Source organism: Hyaena hyaena, unplaced genomic scaffold (genome assembly GCF_003009895.1).
Source record: "Hyaena hyaena isolate Hyena2069 unplaced genomic scaffold, ASM300989v1 scaffold_1553, whole genome shotgun sequence".
NCBI classification, from domain to species: Eukaryota; Metazoa; Chordata; class Mammalia; order Carnivora; family Hyaenidae; genus Hyaena; species Hyaena hyaena.
This window is the reverse complement of record NW_024082190.1, coordinates 253681-278523: the sequence shown is the minus strand read 5'-3', so window position 1 is coordinate 278523 and position 24843 is coordinate 253681. Positions and strand designations below refer to the sequence as shown.

The 24843-nt window shown below is 34.3% G+C and overlaps 1 protein-coding gene across 4 annotated transcripts in view; it reads right to left on the bottom strand.

Moving 5' to 3' along the window:
* Window positions 1–866: 866 nt before the first annotated feature.
* LRRIQ3 (leucine rich repeats and IQ motif containing 3) overlaps window positions 867–24843 on the bottom strand; it is a 206482-nt gene continuing 182505 nt past the window's right edge. For all 4 annotated transcript variants that reach the window (XM_039224202.1, XM_039224204.1, XM_039224205.1 and 1 more), the window contains 2 exons: window positions 10170–10893; window positions 867–1125 (listed from right to left, as the gene is read on the bottom strand). In XM_039224202.1, the coding sequence (XP_039080133.1) occupies window positions 996–1125; window positions 10170–10893 (854 nt within the window). In that variant the 3' untranslated portion in view covers window positions 867–995. The remainder of the gene's footprint in view (window positions 1126–10169; window positions 10894–24843) is intronic.

Here is a 24843-nt window from a genome sequence, read left to right as displayed (position 1 = left end):
AAAAAGTAAGAGAATTTTAAAAATAAACACTTAGACATTTGTGTATATAACTGATGGGTATTAAAGGGATATTTAAATGGCAGTAGCTACACTGTATTAAGAATGTAAAAATAAATCTGAGGCATTAATTTTTCTAGAAAAATGAAAAAATATTGAACATTAACTTAAATTTTACAAAAGATTTTATATCTTCTTTCTATTTTTTCTAATTTTATACCATGAATATACATTAGATTTAAAATTAATATATATGCTAGTTTTATATACTTTGTAATCACAATTATATAATTATGTGTCTTCTGTCTCTCTGTTTCTCCTCTTTACCCTCAATTATATGCAAAAGGCAAATACATCAAAAGTAAATGTACAAAAATCTTTAATCTCCAAGGAAGCCAAAAGGAATGTTTAATTTCCCTTTTATATTTCATATTTTTAAAGTTCTTATAAGAATGTGAATCACTTATATAATGGTGAAATTTTACTTTGAAATAAAAAATTCAGATATTGTTTTAACAAAATAAACAGAAGATATAATTAAATATGTGAAAGTAGGTAATGAAACTAATCAAAGTACACAGTGTCTTAATAAAAGTCAGCGGCTGGGGCAGAAATTACTATGCTAAGATTGCCAGAGAAACTGAAAATAGCTTTAGGATTGCTATCCTTGGGATATGAAACAATTTAAGTAATGCCTTTCACCATTTCCTGCAATAAATGAAATAAGCTTTAATTGTTCTTTGGACATTTGGACATAGAAGGCACCTTTTGGGGTGCCAAGTTAACTTGATTTAAATTAAATTATGATCAAGAAGAGAAATACTTTAATTATTCTTTATATTTTTAGAAGATTTACATACAAATCCATCTTGTTACATACAGTATTTCTTCTTTCATAGTATTATTTCAAAGTCCTTTAAGTAAATATAATAGCCATAGTTCAAAATGACCATGGATGTGACATGGAATTGGTGCATTTTGTTGTTCCTTTGGGAATGTTAGACTGAATTCTTTCTCAGAATTGCAACTTTTGTATTAGCATCTTGAAATCTTTCACATGCTTTTTGAAAGGCAATCATATCAATAACAAATTTTTCTTCACAGTGTTTTCTATATGTTTCTTGAGTCCTAAGAGGAAAAAAAGTAATAGAATGAGATATTTTTAAATGACTAAAAGTATAACATTCATTCAGGGTGTAAATGATAAAAGCAGATGCCTTTAAGATACACATATACAAATGGGAAAAAATTAGAACTCCACTTAGTGCATATAATTTTATTATATCAATAATATCCATAACGTATTCAACAATATGTATATTGGGCTAATATTTCTAAGATTTCTCTTGGCTGTAGCATAATTCCCATAAGCCCTGGTTTAGATTGCCAAGAGGCATTGAAACCAGACTATGCTCTAATTTGCAGAACTTTTACTGAAGCCTCACTAAATCCAAGCTCCTTCTAGGACTCCATTAATGGACTGAATTGTGTCCCCATCTCCAACCCCCAAATTCATGTGGAAGTTCTCATCTCTAGTACCTTAGAGTGTTTCTGTGTTTGGAGATAGGGTCTTTAGAGGTAATTAAGTTTAAATGATATCATACGAATGGGCCCTAATCCAATGAGTTGTATCCTTATAAGAAAGCCTTCAGAATTGAAATAATCCTTGAACTTAGTCTTGAAAAATGTGTATTTTTCAGGCAGAAAGTGGAAGGGGAGAACATTTTTTTTGCGTATGTTTATTTATATAGCATGAACAGCTAAAATAAAGGCAATGATGAGACCATAGTGATAACACTCTAATTTCTGGGTCATGAAGTTCTGGGAAAGAGAACAGTGGAACAGATAAGCCTGGAGAAACAGACTTAGAGTAAGCAGATCATGGAACTTTTCATTTGTATTCAGATATACTCAGAAATCAGGACTTAAGGAGTAGATGAAAGGCCAAAGTCTAGAAAGTCTGCAACTTACGAGTGTGTGATTTTTGGACAAGTTATTTAAGTTCTCTTTACCTAATTTTCTTCATTTTTAAAAACGAGATATCCAACTCATGGGGGTTAGTAAAAGACTAAATGAGTTAATACATATAAAATCCTTAGAATTGTGTGTGACATTTAATAACTCCTTTTTAAAAATTTTTTAATGTTTATTTATTTTTGAGAGAGAGACAGAGAGAAAGCATGAACAGAGAAGGGGCAGAGAGAGAGACACACAGAATCTGAAGCAGGATCTGGTCTCTGAGCTGTCAGCACAGAGCCTGTTGTGGGGCCTGAACTCATAGACCATGAGATCATGACCTGAACCAAAGTCAGATACTTAACCGACTAAGCCACCCAGGCACTCGACATTTAATAACTCCTTTTATTGGATGGATAATAGTGGTATTTATCAGCATAGGAAATACATGAAGAACAGCCAGATGAAGAGAAAGATTGGAATTCTCTTTTGGTAATGTTATGTTTAAGGAACCTGGGTATCAATGTGGCAATGCACAGGAATGAGGAGAATGGCTTATGGTTTAAGAGAAGGGTAATAAAGCTATTCTGCTTGGGACTGGGATCCAGATCTGCAACTTACTGACTATGTGATTTGGGGCAAGTTATTTGAACTTTATCTGAATCAATTTCTTCATTTTAAAAAAGGGACAATCTAACTCATAGGGTTTAGTAAGGAGTAAATGAGCTAGTACATTTAAAGTCCTTAGATGGATGCCTGTCATTTAATACTCCATGAAAACAGCTGTAACTATTTTGAGTCTGGATCTCTGGGGAGTTAGCTATGTCTGGACATGTAGAAGAGTAGAAGTCACAGCAAAAGAGACTTTGCACATGTAATTAATAGTATTAATTAAGTCTAATTAATGTATTAAATACATAAAAATCATAAACTATGGACAAAATGTAAAAAAACAAAACAAAGCAAAAACTATTGAAAGCACTGAAGAGTGAGAGAAACACAATGAACTATTATATTTATATATACCAGGATCAAACAATTGGAAAGCAAAATTAAGAAAGAATTCTGTTTACAATAACATAAAAAAAACCCCACAAATACTTAGATGTAAGTTTAACAAAAGACACACAAGGCTTATGCGTGAAAATAATAAAATACTGCTGAAAAAATAAAAATGATCTAAATTAATGGAAAGTTTTACCATTTCAAGGACTGGGAGACAATATTATCATGATGTCAATTCTCTCCAAATTTATCTATAGATTCAATGCAATCCCAATTAATTTGCCACAAGTCTTTGGGGGTAGAAATTAACATTTAAATTTGTTTTAAATATATAGAAGATTAAATTTAGATTAAAATATTTTAACTTATTAAATTTAGGTATTTTGAATTTATTAAAATTTGTATTATATGGAAATGTTACGGTCCTAGACCAACCAAAACAAACTTGGTGAAAGGAAAACAAAGAGTTTGGATATTTCTACTGCTGTATAACACATTACCATAAGTGTTTTGGGTTACAACAACCACCATTTTATTATCTCATAGTTTTCATGGGTCAAAAGTCCAGGCACAGCATGGATTAGCTGGATTTCTGCTTAGGTTTTCACAAGGCTGAAATCAAGGTGTCAGCCAGGGCTGTGATTCTGATCTAGACTGTGAGGTCCTCTTTCCAAAACTGTTGGTTGTTGCCAGAATTCTTTTCTCTCACTTTTCCACATAACCCTTCTCCATCTTCAAGTTAGCAATGTCATATCAAATCCTTCTACTTTGAATCTCTCTGACTTTCTTTTCTGTCCCTATGTTTGAAGGCTCATGGGATGCATTGGGTCCACCTGCATAATATAGGATATTTTCTCTATTTTAAGGTTGATTAATAGTTCCCTTAATTACATGTGTGAAGTTTTTGTTGCCATGTGTGTACTTTGTGAGTAAAAGGAAAAATAGTAAGCAACCAAGGAAGCAGCTAAAGTTGGAGGCCATACAATTAACATTAGTGTAAATCTACAAATTAGTAATCACTTTCAGTCATTTTAACCTGAATGCAAGAAGTAAAGATAGCTGGATTATTCCAAGATGGGAGTTGGGGTTGTTAACATTGTGGATGCAATGAAAGGACTTCAGAGACACTGAACGAAATGGAGAAAAGAATACCTGATATGAACCCTGGATGATACACTAAAAATGAAAAGAAGTTTATTTGAGGGCCGAGTATCACAATATATTTGAATAATATGTGAAGTGAAAGTAAAAGAAGAAAAGAATTGAAAAGACAGAAGATTTTACCGATAAAATAGCATACAAGAACTTAAAATTTAAGAGGCCATTCAGTTCCAAGTGATGAGGAGGCTTTTACATGTCTATGTAAATGAGTTTACAGGCTGTTGAAATCCAAAAATATTCATTAGACAATTGGGAGGGTTGTTCTTATGAATTTGGAAGTTCACTGTGATTATAGCTATAGTTGGACAAAGAAAAGCTTTATAAATCAGAATATAAACATCACAGTGAACAAAGAGAATAGTCTAGGATGACTAAATGAAGGACAAGGAGAAGGTGATGCAATTAGCTAGTACCTTATGTGCCAGATCTTCCATGCTAACTGATAGTCTATTTCAAAATGGATACCCTGTTGCTCTGTCCTGAACAGTATCATCCCTTTTTCAGAGTGTGAACAAGAATATGTTATAAAGCTCATGACAAGCTTTTACCTGATATATAATAAATTCTTTCATTTCAATGTCTCTTTTTTATTCACTCTTAAATACCCTTGTGGGTATTTTATCAACTTTCTAAACTAGAGCTTTAAGGTTTCTCTTTCTTTTTTCATTCATCCTCATTCCACAGTAGGATCAGAAATTGGATTCTCAGTAATGACTTCACTGGTTATTGAGATTCATCAAAATGCTTTTAGGTCAAGTGTTTGATACATTAATGAAGAACCAACCAAGAGAAAAAGAACCAAAAAACTGCTGGGCTCTAGAAAGATTGTACTTTTTTGACTCACAGCTATTTTCTGCATGTTGATATAAAATCTTCACTTGGAAACATTTATAATAAAACTCAGTAATGCCTTTTAAGACATATTACCTAAATAACCAGAACATTTTCTTATTCCTGTTTGTTTTCAAGGATAAGGATATTATCTTTGCAGCAGCTTGCAAGGAAAGATAATTCAGTTAAGATACATTAGGAAGCTTGGGGCGCCTGGGTGGCTTAGTCGGTTAAGCGTCCGACTTTCGCTTAGGTCATGATCTCGCGGTTCGTGGGTTCGAGCCCCGCTTCGGGCTCTGTGCTGACTGCCAGCTCAGAGCCTGGAGCCTGTTTCAGTCTGTGACTCCCTCTCTCTCTGACCCTCCCCTGCTCACACTGTCTCTCTCTCTCCTAGGAAAAAAAAAAAAACATTAAAGATACATTAGGAAGCTCATTTGACTTTGTATCCTCAACAAATTAATGATGGCCAGGCATTCAATTTGCTGTGATAAAACTAAGCTGATTGAATTTCTCTAATGTTGATTTGCACTAGATTTGTATTTTGACATACTAGACTAGTTTTCATCATCTTTCCAAAATATATTTTTATTAAATTATAGAAAATTTCCAAAAATCTTACACTCATACGTGCGCTCACGCACGCACGCACACACACACACACACACACACAGTATGCATTAGTGAAAATATTTTTAAATTTTGGAAGAGAAAAATATGAAATATTTTTCATGTTTAAAAAGATATGTAAAGAACCTCAGTAAGTAGTTTAAAATTGCTTATGACTAGGAAAAGGCAGGTCCTTTCTCATTATTTTATCCTCCTTTCTAGTAGAATTTATTAAGTTTATTTATTTACAGAGAGAGAGAGAGAACACAAGTGGGTGAGGGCCAAAGAGAGAGGGAGAGAGAATCCCAAACAGACTGTCTACCAGCCCAGAGCCCAAAGGCAGGCTCCAGCTAATGAACTATGAGTTCATGACCTGAGCCGAAATCAAGAGTCCCATGTTTAAGTGACTGAGCTTCCCAAATTCCCCATAGTTTTTAATTATAGCATTTAAAAATGCAATTTATTTATTTATTTTTTAATTGGAAGGTGCCTTTTCATCCCTTTCACCTATTTCACCCCTCCCCCTACCAATCTTCCCTCTGGCAATAAAGAGATGAAAAGTTCAGCATCAGGAATATAGTCAAAACTATTGTGATAATGTTATATGGTGACAGATGGTAACTGTACTTAAGGTGGTAAGCACTGAGTATAGCATTGTCAAATCATTACGTTATATAACTTTGTATGTGAACTATACTTTATAATTTTTAAGTGTAGATGAAATAAGTAGCTATATGGATCTCTAAGTATTTCTAGGCAAGCCTTATACATATGTGTTTACATTCTTAGGACAGTTAAAATGTCACCAGGATAAAGCTGTGACTGATAAGCTTCAATCTAATGTTAGACAAAATTATGTGAAGGACTCTGAAAGAGTAAAAAAAAAAAAATTACTGGGAATTGTGTTTAGTGAACCTTTCCGAGTTACCTGTGCCTTTCAATCTCTTTGACCTATTCTACAACTCTATAAGTTGAAGAAAACTATGAGTAAATACAAATGATTATAAAGTGTAAATGAATTTTGTCCAATGGAGTTATAATTGATAATTGTTAGTGGATAATGACTAAATTTATTTTGACATTCCTGATTTATATAGACGTGCTTTTAAAACTGTCATTTGAACTGGTTGTAACATCTAACTGGTTCTTTAATGAGTTAAATAAAATCTTTGATGTGTTCATTTTATATTTGAGTCACAGTTTTACATTGTTTTTTAAAAAATTTTTAACATTTATTTATTTATGAGAGACAGAGAGAGACACAGCACGAGTGGGGGAGGGGCAGAGAGAGAGGGAGACACAGAATCCAAAGCAGGCTCCAGGATCCGAGCTGTCAGCACAGAGCCCGACATGGAGTTCAAACTCAGGGACCATGAAATCATGACCTGAGCCGAAGCTGGATGCTTAACCGACAGCCACCCAGGTACCCCGACAGTTTTACATTCTAAAAAATATCCTTTGTAAAGAAGATGTGGTATATATACAATGAATATTATTCAGCCATAAAAAGAAGGAAATCTTGCTATTTGCAACGAATGGATGGATCTTGAGGACACTATACTAAGTGAAATAGATCAGAAAGACAAATATTACATGATCTCACCTATATGTGGACTTTAACAAGCAACAAACAGAGCTCACAGATACAGAAAACAGATTGGCATTTGCCAGACGAAGGGGATGGGGAGTGGGTAAAGTGTAAGAAGGTCAAAAGGTACAAACTTCCAGTTATAAAATAAGCAAGTCATGTCATGTAATGTACAGCATGGTGACTATAGTTAATAACACTTGTATTGCATATTTAAAAATTGCTGAAAGAATAAATCTTAAAAGTTCTCATCACAAGAAAAACAATTGTAATTATGTGTGGTGACAGATGTTAACTAGATTTATTGTGATTATTTCACAATATATACAACTATTAAAACATTATGGTGTACACTTGAAACTAACATAATGATATATGTCAATTATACCTCAATAAAAAGATCCTTTGACAACTAATAAAGTTTAAATTTACTAAATTTAGTTTAATATATTTTGAGCCAAGGCTAATTTTCAGAGCCTTTGCACAAAATCATCATGAAACAATTTTCAAAAGGTTTGCGTTTGTTTGAGGCTGCTTTGTCCAAAACGTGTTCTAAACATTAGTGTTTTAAGATATTTCTTAAAAAGCAGCTTCTGTGGTAAAATGCATGTTTAAAATGCAACTTTTTTTCCTGGTAGGATTCCATATGGTCTTTGACATGTGAATTTCCACTGAGATTTACAGGCCATTTCTAGTCCAATTTAATGTTTCTTAAGCAATTGCACTTTCAACTACTCTCCTTCATAAACCTCCTCCATGAGTAGAGCAATATTCACGACACCCTTCTTCTCCCACCACATTTCCTATTCTGAAGTCTCCAATTTTGCTCATCCACTCTGCCAATAATGATTTCCTCTCAGCTCTCTTCTTTACCAAATTCAAATTGACAGTTGTAATTTTCCTTCTTCTATGTTTTGTAATGATTCAAATATATGCTTATATTTGCCATCGAACTATGAGTTCTTAGAGGATCAAGAATATGATAAGAATTTTCATATGGTTGTTGGGAAGAACTGAAATGAACTAACACTTTGATAAGTTTAGTTATGCCCTCCCTTTAAAGGTGTCTTAGATTATTCTCATCTATTTATTATTTACCATTTAACTGGAAATTTTAATTTTGTCTCTTGATAGATTTTATATTATTGCTTGCATTATTATTTAACTCTGGCAGTCTTATTGCCTGATGACTTATCTCCCACTTAGATTTTCAGTTTCCTGGGGCCAGATAATCTTTATGTCCCCACATCACCTGACATCTTCAATAGCTGAAAGTGAATTACTATGTGAATAATTTGAACTGAAGGTAAGAAACGCCAATGATCACAGAAAGAAAAAACTGTGTAGGAAAAATTTATTATCATGTAATAAGAACTTATTCTTGGATATGCATTCTAATAGCTAGTGAAGCTATTTTCAAAACTTGGTTAATTACATTTTCAGTATATATTTAATAATTCTGGTTACATATCTTCACCATACAAGCATTTTGAAAATATATGCATTATTTCTCATTGCAATGGCTTAAGTATTAATAAGTGTACTTATTGAGATATACATACATATAATGTAAAATTTGCCATGCCCCACAGGCTCTAATATATGACTTAAATGGACTTACATACAACTATTACTAATTAAAAAACTGGATTTCAAAAAAAATTTTTTTACCTATTTTCCTCAATAAATAATTACTCAATAATTTTGGAAGCTAGGTATTGTACTAGATACTGAAATGGAAAGATAGACCAAATTACCTTATAAAGGACTTTACAAGCTAATCTGATATAGGCTGTCTTAGGATAACTGCTGTAATTAAGATTTAAATAAAGTGCTATGAAAGAACCGCCAAATGAAAAGGATTAATTCAGAATGGAAGAGCAGTTGGGGAAGGGTTAAAAGTGAAGATCCTATTTCAGTTGGCTACTAAAGGATGCATAATAAAAGGATGAATTTTGTCAGTGGTTGTACAGTTCATACACTGAATGATGGGAAGAAATAGGAGTGAAACACAGTCACATTCAGGGAGCATTAGCCGCTAGTGATGATGTCTCCCTGGAGAAACAAGGTTCTTATTCTCACCAATCAGAACACTCCAAAGCACTCTAAGCTGCATAATAAAATAGAGACTTGTGATGCTTAATGATATGCAGATAGTACTAACTGTGTGGGCTGGTAGCACTCTTTGAGAGTGCGTATTTGAACAAAAAGGGGATAGTTTCAGTAAGGTCACTGGAATAAAAACTCCAAATCTGAGTAGAGAATAATTTAGTCTATCTGGAGCAAATCCAGAGTGCTGTTAGGTGAAGAGCGAGGAAGCCATGGCAGAAAACTTAGTGAGATGAGTCTAGATAAACTGAAACACAGCATGATGTCTGAAATGCCACTTTAGATTAGATCTTGTCCTGTGGACAACTGCAAGGTGTCAATATATATAAGTAGGAAGTGGCATGAACAGAACTGAATTTTAAAGACAGTTGAGGCTTGTAGGCTGGAGAAAAGCTATGGGTTGAGGAAAGGAAGTCTTGAAAATGAGATGGAGCTTTCACCTGAAAGGATAAAATGTGAATTCTTAGAGTGGTTATGAGATTCTGCATTCTAATGGGAAAAGGAAGATGGAAAAGGATCAGCTTGAGACTCTCTTGAGCAGGAAAATGAATAAGGAAACATACTAGATGTTGGTGATGAGACAGATTGAGTTGTAGAAGACATTGAGGTTTCTAGCATCGGTCAAGAGGCTGTGATGATGCCATTTGAAATAAGAAACATCACTAATCAGAAACATCACTAAAAAGAAGCAGATTTTATTGGATGAGGGTGGAGAGGGGATGAGATACAGCTGTTTTCTTGTCTCATCTTTGGTAATATATTAGAATGTATTTGTCCTTTTTTGTGGTAGTTTCTCTTTTTATAAAGAAAATATATCATGTTAAAAACAGTATTGTTTATTAGATATCAGCAGTTATTATGCAATATTTACATGTATTTGACTTAAAAGTTTCTATAATATCAAAACTGTACTTACCTAATTTCCTTCATTTGTTTAAGTAAATTCTTTTGATATTTTTCCATTTCTAGTCTTTGCTGAACAATCAGATGTTTCTCTTGTAAGACAGCCTGATTCTTCTTCAATCTGTCCATTTTAATCATTCCTTTGTACAAAAGAGTGCGCTCATTGCTTATGTTTTGAATTAATAAACGGTCTTCAGTCTTTTGTTTTTTTTCTTTTAGAAACAGAGCTCTCCTCTCTCTAACTTCTTCAAGGTATTTGAATCTCTCCTGCCAAAGTTGTTGTAGACCATTTTGAATTGTCTCATTATATTTTGCAATTAGTTTTTGTGTGGCATTTTTCTTCTTATTTAAGTTTTCTCGAACAGTTACGTTAACTTTTTCTTGGGCAACTTGCGCCAGAGTTATAGCTGTTATTTTTTTTTTATGGCTTTCCTGCTTCTTTTGTTCTGAATAATGTTTATCAATGTCACAAAGTGTTTGGAGTTTTATTCTAGTTCTGTGTGTTGTAAAAAACTCTTTCTTTACATTATCCTTCAATGGCATGTCTTTTTTTTTAATTGCTGGTTTTTGATGAGTGGTAGAAAATGGCTGGACGTCTGTAGGAAAATAACCTTCTTCCTTTTCTTTCAATAATGCAGCACACTTCAGTGAATCTGAAGTATGCATGAGTAGTTTGAACACTGATATCCTAAAACTGGCATCCAATTCTTCATCCTTAGCTTCAGATTCCTTCTGACCTACATCACAGGGAAGACAAATATAATACATTATATAAGTGCTAAGCACAGTTTATTTTCTGTACCTATTATTTCGAAAGCAACATTAATAAAGTTGACAAGAACCTGTTATTGGTTTTATTAAGAAGCATTTTTCCCAACTGATGTTCTTTTTAAACTTGTGTTTTAATAGTGATTTTGGAAAGGGAAATCACTATTGAATGCACTGATTCCTATATTTCCTGCATTACCTCTCACAATTACTTAACTTGCAATAATTTAATAAGTGTCTTACCTTACACTTAGTACTTCATCATGCATATTAGTTTTACATATATTTATTATCTCATATTGTAAAGGGCTTTGTAATCCACTTTACCATATTTGTCTTAACTCTGGTAGGAAATAATAGCTGCCATTAAAATTGTTTTTTCTTATATTGGACACAGGAATCCCTCAGCTTTGCTATTATGTGTGGTAATGAGACTAAGTCCTCTACAGTGAAGTGTGGGCAGAAGTGATATGTGTCATTACTGGTCCAAGGTTATTAAGAAACATATATATCTTCTTTATATATTCTCTTTTCTTCTGGCTCACCATACAGAGATAAGGACAAGGCCCTTAGAAGATGGCGAATGCACAAGGTGGAAGGTCACTGGCTCCCAGAATCACTGCTTGAAAAACTAGTTGCTGGGAAGGATTAATCAAACTTGGACTCTTATAGAAGCTAGAAATAAATGGCAATGATGTTTGAGCCAATATATATTTCTGGGTCTATTTGTTATTATAGCCAACCTAACTAATATAACAAGCTGAATCACATTATTGTTCACATATTTATTTTCTGACAACCCTAGTTATGAATTCAGTATCTGACAGCAAATACAGGTTAAAAGAAAGTTATGTTTATTAGACTTAGAAAAAGATGTTTTCCATGTTTGATTAATTCCCTCTATCAAAATTACATCTCTACTAACTGTAGTCTACAAAGATTTTAGTTTTTCTAATAGAAATTCTCTTAAAGTCTTTATATGTTAAATGCAAATCTGATGGTGGAGGTTTTATGGAAGTTGAGGTGGTCATAAAGAAGGTAGGACCTGTGGTCTAGGCAGGGAGTAGGGAAGGAGCAAAGAGGCAAGATTTTCTCTAGAGGTCATAAGAATGTCAACATTAGAAAAGGAAGTAGAGCCTAAAGTGAAGCAGAAAATCAAGTTTAGCAAATATAAAAGGTAATCCCAGAATACAGTCATCCAGGGGTGCCTGGGTGGCTTAGTCAGCTGAGCCTCCGACTTGAGTTCAGGTCATGATCTCATGGTCTGTGGGTTCCAGCCCTGTGTCAGGCTCTCTGCTGACAGCTCAGAGCCTGGAGCCTGCTTCTGATTCTGTGTCTCCCTCTGTCTCTACCCCTCCCTTGCTCATTCTCTCTCTCTCAGAAACTAATAAACATTAAAAATTTTTTTAATAAAAAAAAAGAGTTTGGGTCCAAAGCAAGGCACTAGATACAGGTTTGTGACTTCACGCCCCGCATAGGGCTCTGTGCTGAAAGCATGGAGCCTGCTTGGGGTTCTCTGTCTCTCTCCCTCTCTGCCCCTTCCCCACTTGCTCTCCATCTCTCTCTCTCTCTCTCAGTCTCTCTCTTTCATAAATAAATAAACTTAAAAATTTTTAAAGATTATTCATCTTTAATAACATAAATACTGCCATTTATTAAAGCCTTATCCTGCAGTAGTTACTAGGCTTACTTCTTTACATGTGTACTTAACATTTATTTTAATATTGAAAACCTTCTAAAGTAGATGTTATTAACCACGAGTCATAACAATACAGCTAATATATGCTTAGTGTTTGCTATATGTCACATTGTTCTGCATCCTTTAAATTATCTCATTTAGTTTCCTCAACAATCTTAGAGTAAGTACTGCACTATTTTCATCCCCATCGATCTTATAAAGAAACTGAGGCTTAAAGGAATAGCCAATATTTTGGAGTAAGATTCTAACATATAGCTGATGTCCAACAACAAAACAAAGAACAAATATCTGAGGACTCTGGAAAATAAACAAAAATAAATAGAATGTGACCTCTTAAAAACATCAATACTTTTATAACAGAATACAAAAGTATCTAATATAACATTTGTGATACCCACAATATAATCCAAAAGACATGATGAGTGAAAAGAATATCATGAAGGATATTACTTTATATAAAAAAAAGAAATCATGCAATCATATAGGCCATTTAGATTCTTCCTTTATGTATTTTATGTGAAGTGGTACAATATTAAGTAGACTGTGCAAAGCTAAAGATTTATATTATAATCTTCAGAGAAAATAAATATATAATGTAAAGAGGTCCAACTAAAAATCCAAAGGATAAATTGAAATAGATTATAAAAATATTTGAATGAACAAAAAGAAGATAAGGAAAAGGAAACAGAGGAACAAAAAAACTTAGGACAGAAGACAAATAATAAAATGGTACTGATCTAATGGGATTAATGTCCTCAAGAGAAGAAGCACCAAAGAGTTCCCTTTCTCCATCTCTCCATGCACACATGCCCTAAAGAAAGGTCATGTGAACACACAGCAAGATGGTTGCCATTGACAAGCCAGAAATCTCACCAGAAATCGACCATGCTCGCACCCTGATCTTGGACTTCCAGTCTCCAGAAAATAAATTTCTGTTTAAGCCAGTCAGTGTGTGGCATTTTGTTATGGAAGCTTGATGAGACTAATAACCTTTCTGGTGAGTTTCGAAGAACTACTCCCCTAGTGACACACTGGTATGTTGTTAATGAATAATGGGATTGCCCAGTGACACTCATCACCCTGGTGGGGCTGGAGTTGCTATAGCCTCTAGGCTCCCTTTAGCATAAGTTTCATCTAGAGACTTTGGAGTTCAAGTGGGGTCTGACACATTATTCTACAGTCATAGCAATGGGTGGGGGGGTCTCAGGAGGTATTTTAATGCTTAAAAATGGATTTTAGGCAGTGTGTTACTGTGTGTGGTGCTATATACTACTGACGAGAGACTTATGAAATAGGTGCTTAAAAAGCATGGCACATAGCCCAAAGTGCAGCGAATCTGGGGTGGGAACTCCCAAATTCTGGTATATGTATATCAGATACTTCAATCCATTTTTGGTTGATATACATTTCTAATGATAATATGCTTAGCAGCACAGTGGATCCTCTTCTGTTAGTTTCATAATTTTATTTATGTATTTATTTTATGAGAAAGTGCATATGCTCACAAAAGCAAGGGAGGGGCAAAGGGAGAGGGAGAAAAATCTTAAGCAGACTCCATACCCAGCACATAGCACGAGTTGGGGGCACATCCTCACAACTGTGAGGTCATGAGCTAAGTCAAAATCAAGAGCTGGAGGGCTAATCAACTGAGCCACACTGGTGACCCTCGTAATTATTTTAAAATATAGAATGATATTGGGGTGCCTGGGTGGCTTAGTCGGTTGAGCGTCCGACTTTCGCTTAGGTCATGATCTCGCAGTTCGTGGGTTCGAGCCCCGCGTCGGGCTCTGTGCTGACTGCCAGCTCAGAGCCTGGAGCCTGTTTCAGTCTGTGACTCCCTCTCTCTCTGACCCTCCCCTGCTCACGCTGTCTCTCTCTCTCTCCTGGAAATAAATAAAACATTAAAAAATAAAATAAAATAAAATAAAATAAAATAAAATAAAATAAAATAAAATATAGAATGATATAAAAACTCAATTAGATTGAGTCCATTAACATTTTCTCACACACACACACACACACACACACACACACACACAGTGTTACATATTTCAATATGAGAAATGGAAAAAATTCACACACGTGTAAAACTCCCTTGAGCCAAAAGGTGAGGGGCTTGCAAATGAGGACATACCAACCATTGTTTGATCTCAAACTCTATTTGGGTAAAAGGTCAGGGGTTGAGCAACCTAGCTCCTCCTGGCTGCAGCAATTCCCTGAGATATATATCTTTAGTGAACATTGTGATTAGAATTGTCAAACATGTTCTTCAAGTTACTGTTAAGCAACCCCCACCTCTAACTGCAAAATTCTCGCTTCTGTACACCGGCTTCGCCCCTCTCCCTATATAAACCCTGAGCTATGGCTCAATGGTGCGCTCTTTGAGGACTCTTTGGGTGCTCAGGAGTGGCCATTCGGCCAGACTAAAATAAACCTGAATAACCAACTCCTTTTGTGTTTGTGGGCTTTGTCCTTGGTAATTCTCCTTTGGAAAAGGTGGTCTAACACACAGAATCTTTCAATTATTAGAAATGCCTGAATGACTATAAAAATTATTTTATATTTTTATCAGTTAGTCAACCTAAGTTACTTCTTATTGGAGACTATCTAGGCTTTAAAAATATTATCCTTAAAACTTGGTATATTAGTTACCTATTGCTATTTAAAAAAATACTCTAAAACGTATGGGTTTTAAAACTATAAACATTTATACTTCACATTTCTTTCTGTTAAAAATTCAAGAGTAGCCCAGTTGGTAATTGTGGCTAAGAGTTTCCCAACAATGTCACAGTAAAAATGTCAGATAGGTTTGCAGTAATCCAAAGCTTAACTGGAGTTGGAGGCCTTCATTCCATGATGGCTCATTTACATGACTATTCAGAGGTCTGCATTCCTTAATAGCTATTGGCAGAAGGCCTCAGTTCCTTGCTCTGTAGGCTTTGAGAAGAAGTGTTTGGTGTAAGTATAAATTCCTTCTGACAAGGCAGCTAACTTCCCACAGATCAAGTAATCTGCCCAAAAGAGCCCAGAGCAGGACACAATATCTTTTATGATAGTCTTTTGAGACACACCATTTCTTTTGCAATATTCTATTTGTTATATGGAAATCACGAAGTCCACTCCACAAAGGGAGGAGAATTAGGCTCCACTTTTTTACTTTTTTGAAGGAAAGAGTGTCAAAGGATTTGTGAACATATTTTAAAATCACTGTGTCTCATATAAAGATTTTATGTTGGGGCACCTGGTAGCTCAGTCACTTAAGCATCTGACTAGATTTCGGCTCTGGTCATGATATCACAGTTCCTGGGATAGAGCCCTGCATTAGGCTTCATGCTGACAGTGCGGGGTTCTTTCTGCCACTCCCCATGTGTACAGTCACACATGCTCTCTCAAAAATAAATAAACAAAACAAATTTATGTTCATGGAAATCAAGCTCAAGTTCATCAAACATTTGTAAATTGATTATTTAAAAGTTTTATATAAATTCAATATTTGATATCTTATTTAATAATATAATCCTAGGTGCCTGGGTGGTTCAGTCAGTTAAGCATGTGACTCTTGATTTCAGTTCAGTCATGATCTCACAGTCCTAAAATAGAGCCCTGCGTCGGGCTCTGTGCTGGTGGCATGGAGTCTCCTTGGGAGTCTCTCTCTTCCTCTGCCCTTCCCCTATTCCTGCTCTCTCTCTCTTAAAAAGACATTTATATCCTATTGTTAACACTATAATTAAATAATACAAATGGAATATAATTACACATTTTTTCTCTAGATTACAAAGTCTTTTTTTTTCTTAACTCAGTAGACTTTACAAATATTATTATTGATTTGTTCCATAACTGGAAAAATTTGGAAGCACTGTCTTATAGCAGTGGGATAGAACTTACTCATAGACTTTATACAGAAGTCTGCTTATACTGCAGCTGCCCATCTTAACTCCTTGGGTAAATTTTAAGTTTTGGAGAATAGAGAATATATCTTTAAAAAAATTTTTTTTTAATGTTTTATTTATTTCGAGGAGAGAGAGAGAGACAGCGTGAGCAGGGGAGGGTCAGAGAGAGAGGGAGTCACAGACTCTGAAACAGGCTCCAGGCTCTGGGCTGGCAGTCAGCACAGAGCCCAACACGGGGCTCGAACCCACGAACCACGAGATCATGACCTAAGCGAAAGTCGGACGCTTAACCAACTAAGCCACCCAGGCGCCCCAGAATATGTCTTATATATCCTTGTGTCCTCCACTACAGTAGGTATAGTATTTTGCATTTTGGGAATTCAATTTTAAAAATTCAACTACTTATTGAATATGAATATTTGTACTTAAAAATTGGAATACAAGTTGTACTTATGGGGTGCCTGGATGCCTCAGTGGGTTAAGAGTCCCACTATGGCTCAGGTCATGATATCATGGTTCATGAGTTTGAGCCCCATGTTGAGCTCTGGGCTGACAGCTCAGAGCCTGGAGCCTGCTTCTGATTCTGTGTCTTCCTCTCTCTCTTCCCCTCCCCTACTTGTGCTCTGTCTCTGTCTTTGTCTCTCTCAAAAATATAAAAATAAACATAAAATTTTTTTAACATACTGACGAATAGATCAAGAAGATGTTTCTCATCTATACAAAGAAATACTACATGGCAATGAGAAAGAATGAATTCTGGCCATTTGTAGCAACATGGATGGAACTTGAGGGCATTATGCCGAGCAAAATAAGTCAGGCAGAGAAGGACAGATACCATATGTTTGCATGTATAGGAGGATTAGGAGGAACTTAACAGAGGACCATGGGGGAGGAAAAGGGGAAAAATAGTTGGAGATAGGGAGGGAGGTAAACCATGAGAGACTCTTGAATGCTGAGAACAAACTGAGGGCTGATAGGGGTGAGGGAGAGGGGCAGGAGGGTGATGGGCATGGAGGAGGGCACTTGTTGGGATGAGTACTGGGTGTTATATGGAAACCAACTTGACAATAAGCTATTTAAGAAAATAAAACAAAAATCAAAAAATAAAAATACATTTTGTACTTCTAAATATATTACTTTCTCTCAAACACAGTTGTTTTACATGGAAGTCAAGAGTCTCACTGAAACTAATATTGTGTGCCAATTATACTTCAATTAAAGAGTCCCATTATAAGATTTAGATATAGCAGATAACCAAGTTTAGATTAGTGATGATACTTCTTTCATTACACCATTAACTTATTTTACTTTCCTTTTCTCTTACTCTGACACCTTTTATCTGTTTATTATTCTATAGTCTTTTTGTTTTGCTTTTCCCATATCTTATACGAAAATGGCATCAAGAATCTTTATTAGATCCAGCTGACAGCATTGAGGGTCAAAACAGTGACTATAATAAGGTAGAAGATTAAAAAGTTAACTTTTTATACAAACTTTATAAGGTGTAATGTGTAACAGCTTTGCATCAGTTACATTTTTCCTGCCACTTTTGCATTATTCTAAGATAAGAAAAATAATCACAAAAGCCATTCATGTACAAGCTCAAATCTGTGAAGTAGAGTGGTGATGTGATATATAAGCAGCTTCAATCTGATAGAGAGCAGCTCAATATCCAGTAAAAACTTTTCAGTAACAATAGGACCCCAAATGGTATTCATATTTGTGAATTAGGGAATTGATAATAAATATAACCCAAAAGAGCTGAAGGTCATCTTCTATACATACAAGGAAAAAGGTAATGTAAATGACATTACCTTTGGATATAAGGGAATTGACATAAAGTAATGTAAACTGTCAAATCATAGTTCACATAGAAAAAGAAAAATGTGACATGAGGTAGTTTGGATACTGCATCTCTCACCCAAGCTTACCATAGGAAAATGCCTAGAGATAGAAATAATACACATTCTCCAAACATTGCTTGACATTAAGACAGAATTAGCCCTTTACCTAAATTACTGATTCTGATACAGACTGAAAATTGGGTACACACATAGGTGTTCTCAGAAACCCTTGGTTGAATTCTTCATATATCAGAAGCCCTTTAACACTCACCATAAATAAATGATTCTTACTGCCTCTTGCCTATAAAAAGAGATGTTTAACAAATTGTAACTATTAAGCAAATAATAAGAAAATCTGAAGTACCTCCCATGCAACATTCATCCTAGCTTTAAAAAAAAAAAAAGTTGCTACCAAAAAACAGAAAGGGATCTGCCCATTAAACAATCTTTGAGTAAAACAATGGAGCCATGATTACATGTCATGCCTGCCAGTGATTTCTGTCCCCAAACATGTATACATGGCCTGAAAATCTCCATTATTGTAAAGAACAGCATCACTGCAAGGAAATCTTTAGTATCTAACACATATTTCTCTCCCTAAAAACAGTTCAGAATCCAAATATGCTCAGAAATTTTTCTGTTTCTTCCTTTTTTCTTTTGTCTGTTTCTTAAGTAGAGGGTTGATAAGAGTGTACATAAATACAAAATGATGAAATATTGTCTAATTCTATTTTGGTAGATAATAAAGGAGCATAAAAATAACCTTTTGGTAGGTCTCTGTCTTGGAGACTTAAAGTGTCTAACTCAGTAATTATATTACATGTACATAGTTGGTCACATTGTTGGTTAGCATTATTTTCTTTCAACTTGAAGAACTCTCTTGAGCATTTTTTATAAGGCAGGTCTAGTGGTGACAAACTCCCATAGTTAATATCATACTCAATGTTGAAAAACTGAAAGCTTTTTCTCTAATATTAAGAACAAATCAAGGATGCCACTACTGTTCAGAATAGTGCCAGAGGTCCTTGGAGAAGTAATTAGATAGGAAAAGTAAATAAAAGGCATTCAATTCAGAAAGGAAGAAGTAAAGTTATCCCTATTTGTGGAAGAAATGATTTTATATCTAGAAAACTCTAAAAAAATCCCCCTGCCAACTGGGTTAGAACTAATAAATTTAGTAAAGTTGCTAGATATAAAATCAACATATGAAAATTGATTACTTTTCTATAAGTTAACAATAAATATTTTCAAAAAATCAAGAAAACAATCCCATTTATAATACCCATCAAAATAATTACTTAGGAATAAATTTAACCCAGAAAGTGAGAGATTGTACACTAAAAACATTAAGATACTGATGAAGGAAAATGAAGAAGACACAAATAAATAGAAAGGTAACTTGTGTTCAATGGATTGGAAGAATTAATATTGTTAAAATGCCAATACTACCCGAAGCAATATACAAATTCAATGCAACCATTATCAGAATCCCAACTGCATTTTTTATAGAAATAGAGAAAACAATTTTACAATTTATATGGAACCACAAAAGGCCACAAATAGTTACATCTATCTTGAGTACAGACAAACCTAGAGTCATAACACTTCCTGGTTTCAAAATATATTACAAAGCTACAGTAATCAAAACAGGAAGATACTAGCATAAAGAAAGATATATTGACCAGGGGCTCCTGGTTGGCTCAGTCGGTTAAGTGTCTGACTTCGGCTCAGGTCATGATCTCACAGTTTGTGGGTTTGAGCCCCTCTGTGCTGTGCTGACAGCTAGCTCAGAGCCTGGAGCCTGTTTCAGATTCTATGTCTCCCTCTCTCTCTGACTCTCCCCTGCTCACGCTGTCTCTCTCTTTCTCTCTCAGAAATAAATAAAAAAACAAAAAAAAATTAAAAATAAATAAATAAATACATCCTTTAGAAAGATATATTGACCAGTGGAAGAGAATAGAAAGCCCAGAAATAAATTCAAACACATACAGTCAAATGAATTTTAACAAAGGTGCCAAAAAAACACAATGGGGAGAGGATAATATTTTCAACTAGTTGTTCTGGGAAAACTGGGTATCTACATGGAAAAGAATGAAATTGGAACTTTTCACATACTGTACACAAAAAATCACTCAAAATGGATTAAAAACTTCAATGTAAGGCCTAAAACTATAAAATTCCTAGAAGAAAATATAGGGGAAGAGCTCCATGACATTGGTCTTGATAGTAATTTAACGGGTATGACAGCAAAAACACAGGAAACAAAGCAAGAGTAGACAAGTGGAGTTACATCAAACTAAAAAGCTTTTGCAGAGCAAACAATCAATGGAGGAAAAATGCAATCTCCAGAATGGGAGAAAATATTTGAAAACCACATATCTGATAAAGGGCTACCCTCCAAAATATATAAGCAAGCCCCTTAATTCAATAATAAAAATAATATTGGTATTTAAAAAAAAAGTTAAGTGGACTAAAGATTTTAATAGACATTTTTCCAAAGAAGACATACAAATGGCCAACAGGTATATGAAAAAATGTTCAATGTCACTAATCATCAGGAAAATGTATGTCAAGACCACAATAGGATATCACTTCACACCTGTCAGGATGGCTATTTAAAAAATACAAGATGAAAAATGTTGGTGAGAATGTGGTAAAATTGGAAGTCCTGTACTCTGTTGATGGCAATACAAAATGGTACAGACACTGTGGAAAGCAGCATGAAAATTACTTAAAATATTAAAAATAGAACTACCATTTGATCTAGTAATCCCACTCCTGGGTATTCCAAAAATAACTGAAATTAAGATCTTGAAGAGATATTAGCACTGCAATGTTCATTGCAGCACTATAAACAACAGCCAAGGTGTGAAAACAACTTAAATGTCTATCAACAAATGAATGGATACAGATAATGTGACAGAGACACATAATGGAATACACTTAGTATTAAAAAAGAAGGAAATTTTGAAATCAGGAGACAACATAAATTAGTTTTTGAGGACATTATGCAAAGTGAAATAAGCCAGTCACAGAAAGACAAATGCTGTATGATTCCATTTACGGGAGGTATCTAAAATAGTCAGATTCATAGAATCAGAGTAGTATATTTTTGCCAGGGCCTGGGGGAGAGGAAGTAGGAAGATCCTAATTAACTGGCATAGTCTCAGTTAAGCAAGATGAATGAGCTCTAGAGAGCTGCTTGTAGTACACCATTGTACCTTTAGTCAACAATACTATATTGCACACTTAAATTTTGTTATGAGGTAGATCTCGTATTAGGTGTTTTTACTACAATAAAATAAAAGTACACTGTTAGGACTAAGCCGCAAAATGCACACCTCCCCTCCTTGAATTTAACAAGTGTCTACAGTGCAAATAATGATGACAGATAGATTTCCTCATTCTCACTTTCACATTTTTTACATTTTTTCTTCAGTTGAAAGATATTTTGGTCTTCAGAGACCAAAAGATATTGCCAAATTTCAGTTCAGTGATAAGAGCAGCCAAAAAAGCTAGACCTTAAGTATTACTTTAAGTAATTCTTCGAATATCAGCCTCTAAAGGATGTAATTTTATGACAATTTCCAATGACACAAGCTTCAAAGTAGAAATCAATAAATAGAAATGTCAGAAGTTTCACTGAACCTTCAGAGACTATATATAGTCTACTATAAAATAGATATTTAGGATATTTAATTGCTACTTGTGTTCATATTAGAGTTCATTTTTCTCTTTTCCTCATTCCTAAATTATTGATTCCTATTCCATTTCAATTGTAATTCATCCTGGTATCTTAATGATTGTCCTATTTTAATTTCTTTTTAGATAATGTACCTAGTATGTCTAAGATTCTGTGAGCATTTATCCAGTCTCAGACCTCAAATCTCAATTTCAGTGTTTTATTAATGTAATAGACACCAATTTCTTCCAATGGCAGCTACTTAAAATTATATATGGTCTCAGTGAATAACTTAAAGCTTCTAACTTCCTAGAATCATTTTAATTTATTCATCTATTAATTCATCTATCTATCCATCCTTCCATCCACTCATTCATATTTTAGTAGCTTGCAAATTCAATTGAAATTCAGGAATTTCAATTATGAAATTATGAAATCTCTTATTAAAATTCCCTCTAGTTCTTAATTTTTCCTCTAATTTTTATTTTCCATTTTCATTGTTTGAGAATTATTTGGTTTCTATGGATATTAACAATTTTCTCTCTAATGAAAACATGTTTTCTTTGCTAACCATAGTATATATAACAAATATAATATGTGTGAAAAGTGTATACATAACATTGAATATTTGCTATGTGCAAGGCACTTTTGTATACAAGGGTACTATGAAAGGCATGATCCCATGTGTCATGGAACTTTTATTCTAGTGGTAAAAGATAGAAAACAAATTCATATATATAAAAATATCAAACAGTAATAAATGCTCTGTCAGGGTAAAATGACAATGAGTCTAGTAATTATACTAGATAGATAAGAAATATTTTTTAAGAATTCAATTTCACCTCAAATCTGAAAGAAAAGAAATAAGCAGTGGGGAATTTGGGGAGGAAGGAGAGTTTTCCACTAGAAATCAGAAGCTATTGTAAAGATACTAGGCAAGAACACATTTGGTGTTGTTAGGGATACAGAGAGAAAGCCATTTTTTGCTGGAACCCGGTTAACAAAAGGAGGGGTGTGTGAGGTGTGGTTAGAGAGGTAAGACAGGGTCCAGATTACATGTGACATTGCAGGCCACACACACACACACACACACACACACACACACACAGATTTTAGATTTTATTCTAAAATTTACAGTTACTTAAGTTGGGGAGTAATATAACATGTGATTTTACCATGAGGAAAATGGATCTGAATGTGGATCCAAGAGTGTAAGGAGAGAAACTGGTTAAACAACGAACTACTATAGAGGCCCAGGTAAGATTTGATAAGTAGGGCTAGAGTAAATGTAATGAAATTTCACAGTAGAAGAAAGATTTGGAATATGTTTAGATGCAAAGCTGAAAAGGCTTGCTGATAAATTAGATCACAAAGCGGGGATAAAAACAACACAAAGTCAAGGATGAATGCTAGCATTTTGGCTTGAGGAATCAGTTCAATGGTGGTATCATTTGTTGTGATACGAAATACTGGAAGAAAATCATAAACATAAGAAAATCATTCATAAACTAGATTAAATATTTATATATATATGATTATTTTTGAAGTTTATAGTTTTCATAGTCAAATGTTAACATTTCACGAATGTGTCATATTTATATTATTTATATTAAAAAATAATTTTAATCTTTCATTAAGACAATGTCATTTAAAAACATATTAACCTAGGAGCGCCTGGGTGGCTCAGTTGGTTAAGCATCTGACTTTATAAAGCTCAGGTCATGATCTCATGGTTCGTGGGTTCTAGCCCCACATTGGGCTGTGCTGACTGCTCAGAGACTGGAGCCTGCTTCAGATTCTGTGTCTCCCTCTTTCTCTGTCCCTCCCCAGCTCACACTCTGTCTCTCTCTGTCTCTCAAAAAATAAATAAACATTAAAATTTTCCTTAAATAAAAATATATTATCCTAAATAAAATAATTTTGAACTATTTGTTTCCATTTACATGATTCCTAATAACACTCTGGTAAAAATGAGGAAACTGATACCTTTGTATACTTTTTATTAATAATATTAATATCAATAAGAATATTTTGTATCAATAATACAAAATATATTAATTTTGAGGCACAGCCATAATTTCCACAACTGAATTTTTCAATACAAAGGCAACAGAATTATTTCTTTCAGGTATAGTTTTCATATTCTATGAAAGAAACATATTATATGTTTGCAAAAATCCCCCAAATTGTCCTTATATTTGTACTTTATATAAACTTCTCTGTTTAAGAGCAAAATAACTAGGCTATGTTGTAATCTATTTATTTTAAGTTATCTCAACAGATAGTGTTGTCACATGAAACTTTTAGAAGTCAGGAACACAGAGGCCAGTACCATTTGTGATCAACAGAGCTCGTTTGGTTCTCCTAAATATATTACAGATTTATGAGCCATCTGTGAGGAAATAAATGGTCTATTTTAAAACCAGTACAGATATGATCTGAATGTTCATAAATGGGTCTGAAGCAGTTGCTCTCTTCAGCAAAACTGTCTGACACCTTAGCACTAGCAGATGGCCTTGTGTGGTAAATAGGCTTTGAGGCAGCTTTGAGTTCAGGTAAAGCAAAGAATATGAGGAAAAGGAAAAATAAAGTAAATACAAAAAGAGAGAGTAGTGACATCAACTTCTGTCATGCATTGAGTTTTCCCTGATGTGTTAGGCACATAAATGTCATTGAAATTATGGTCAGAGAGGAGCCATTTTCTTCTTTTGAGATTAATTTTCTTAGTAACAATACAAAAAGGTTTGAGGTCTTCCTCTAACTCATCCATTTACATATACACACATACTGTGGTATAAATGGCC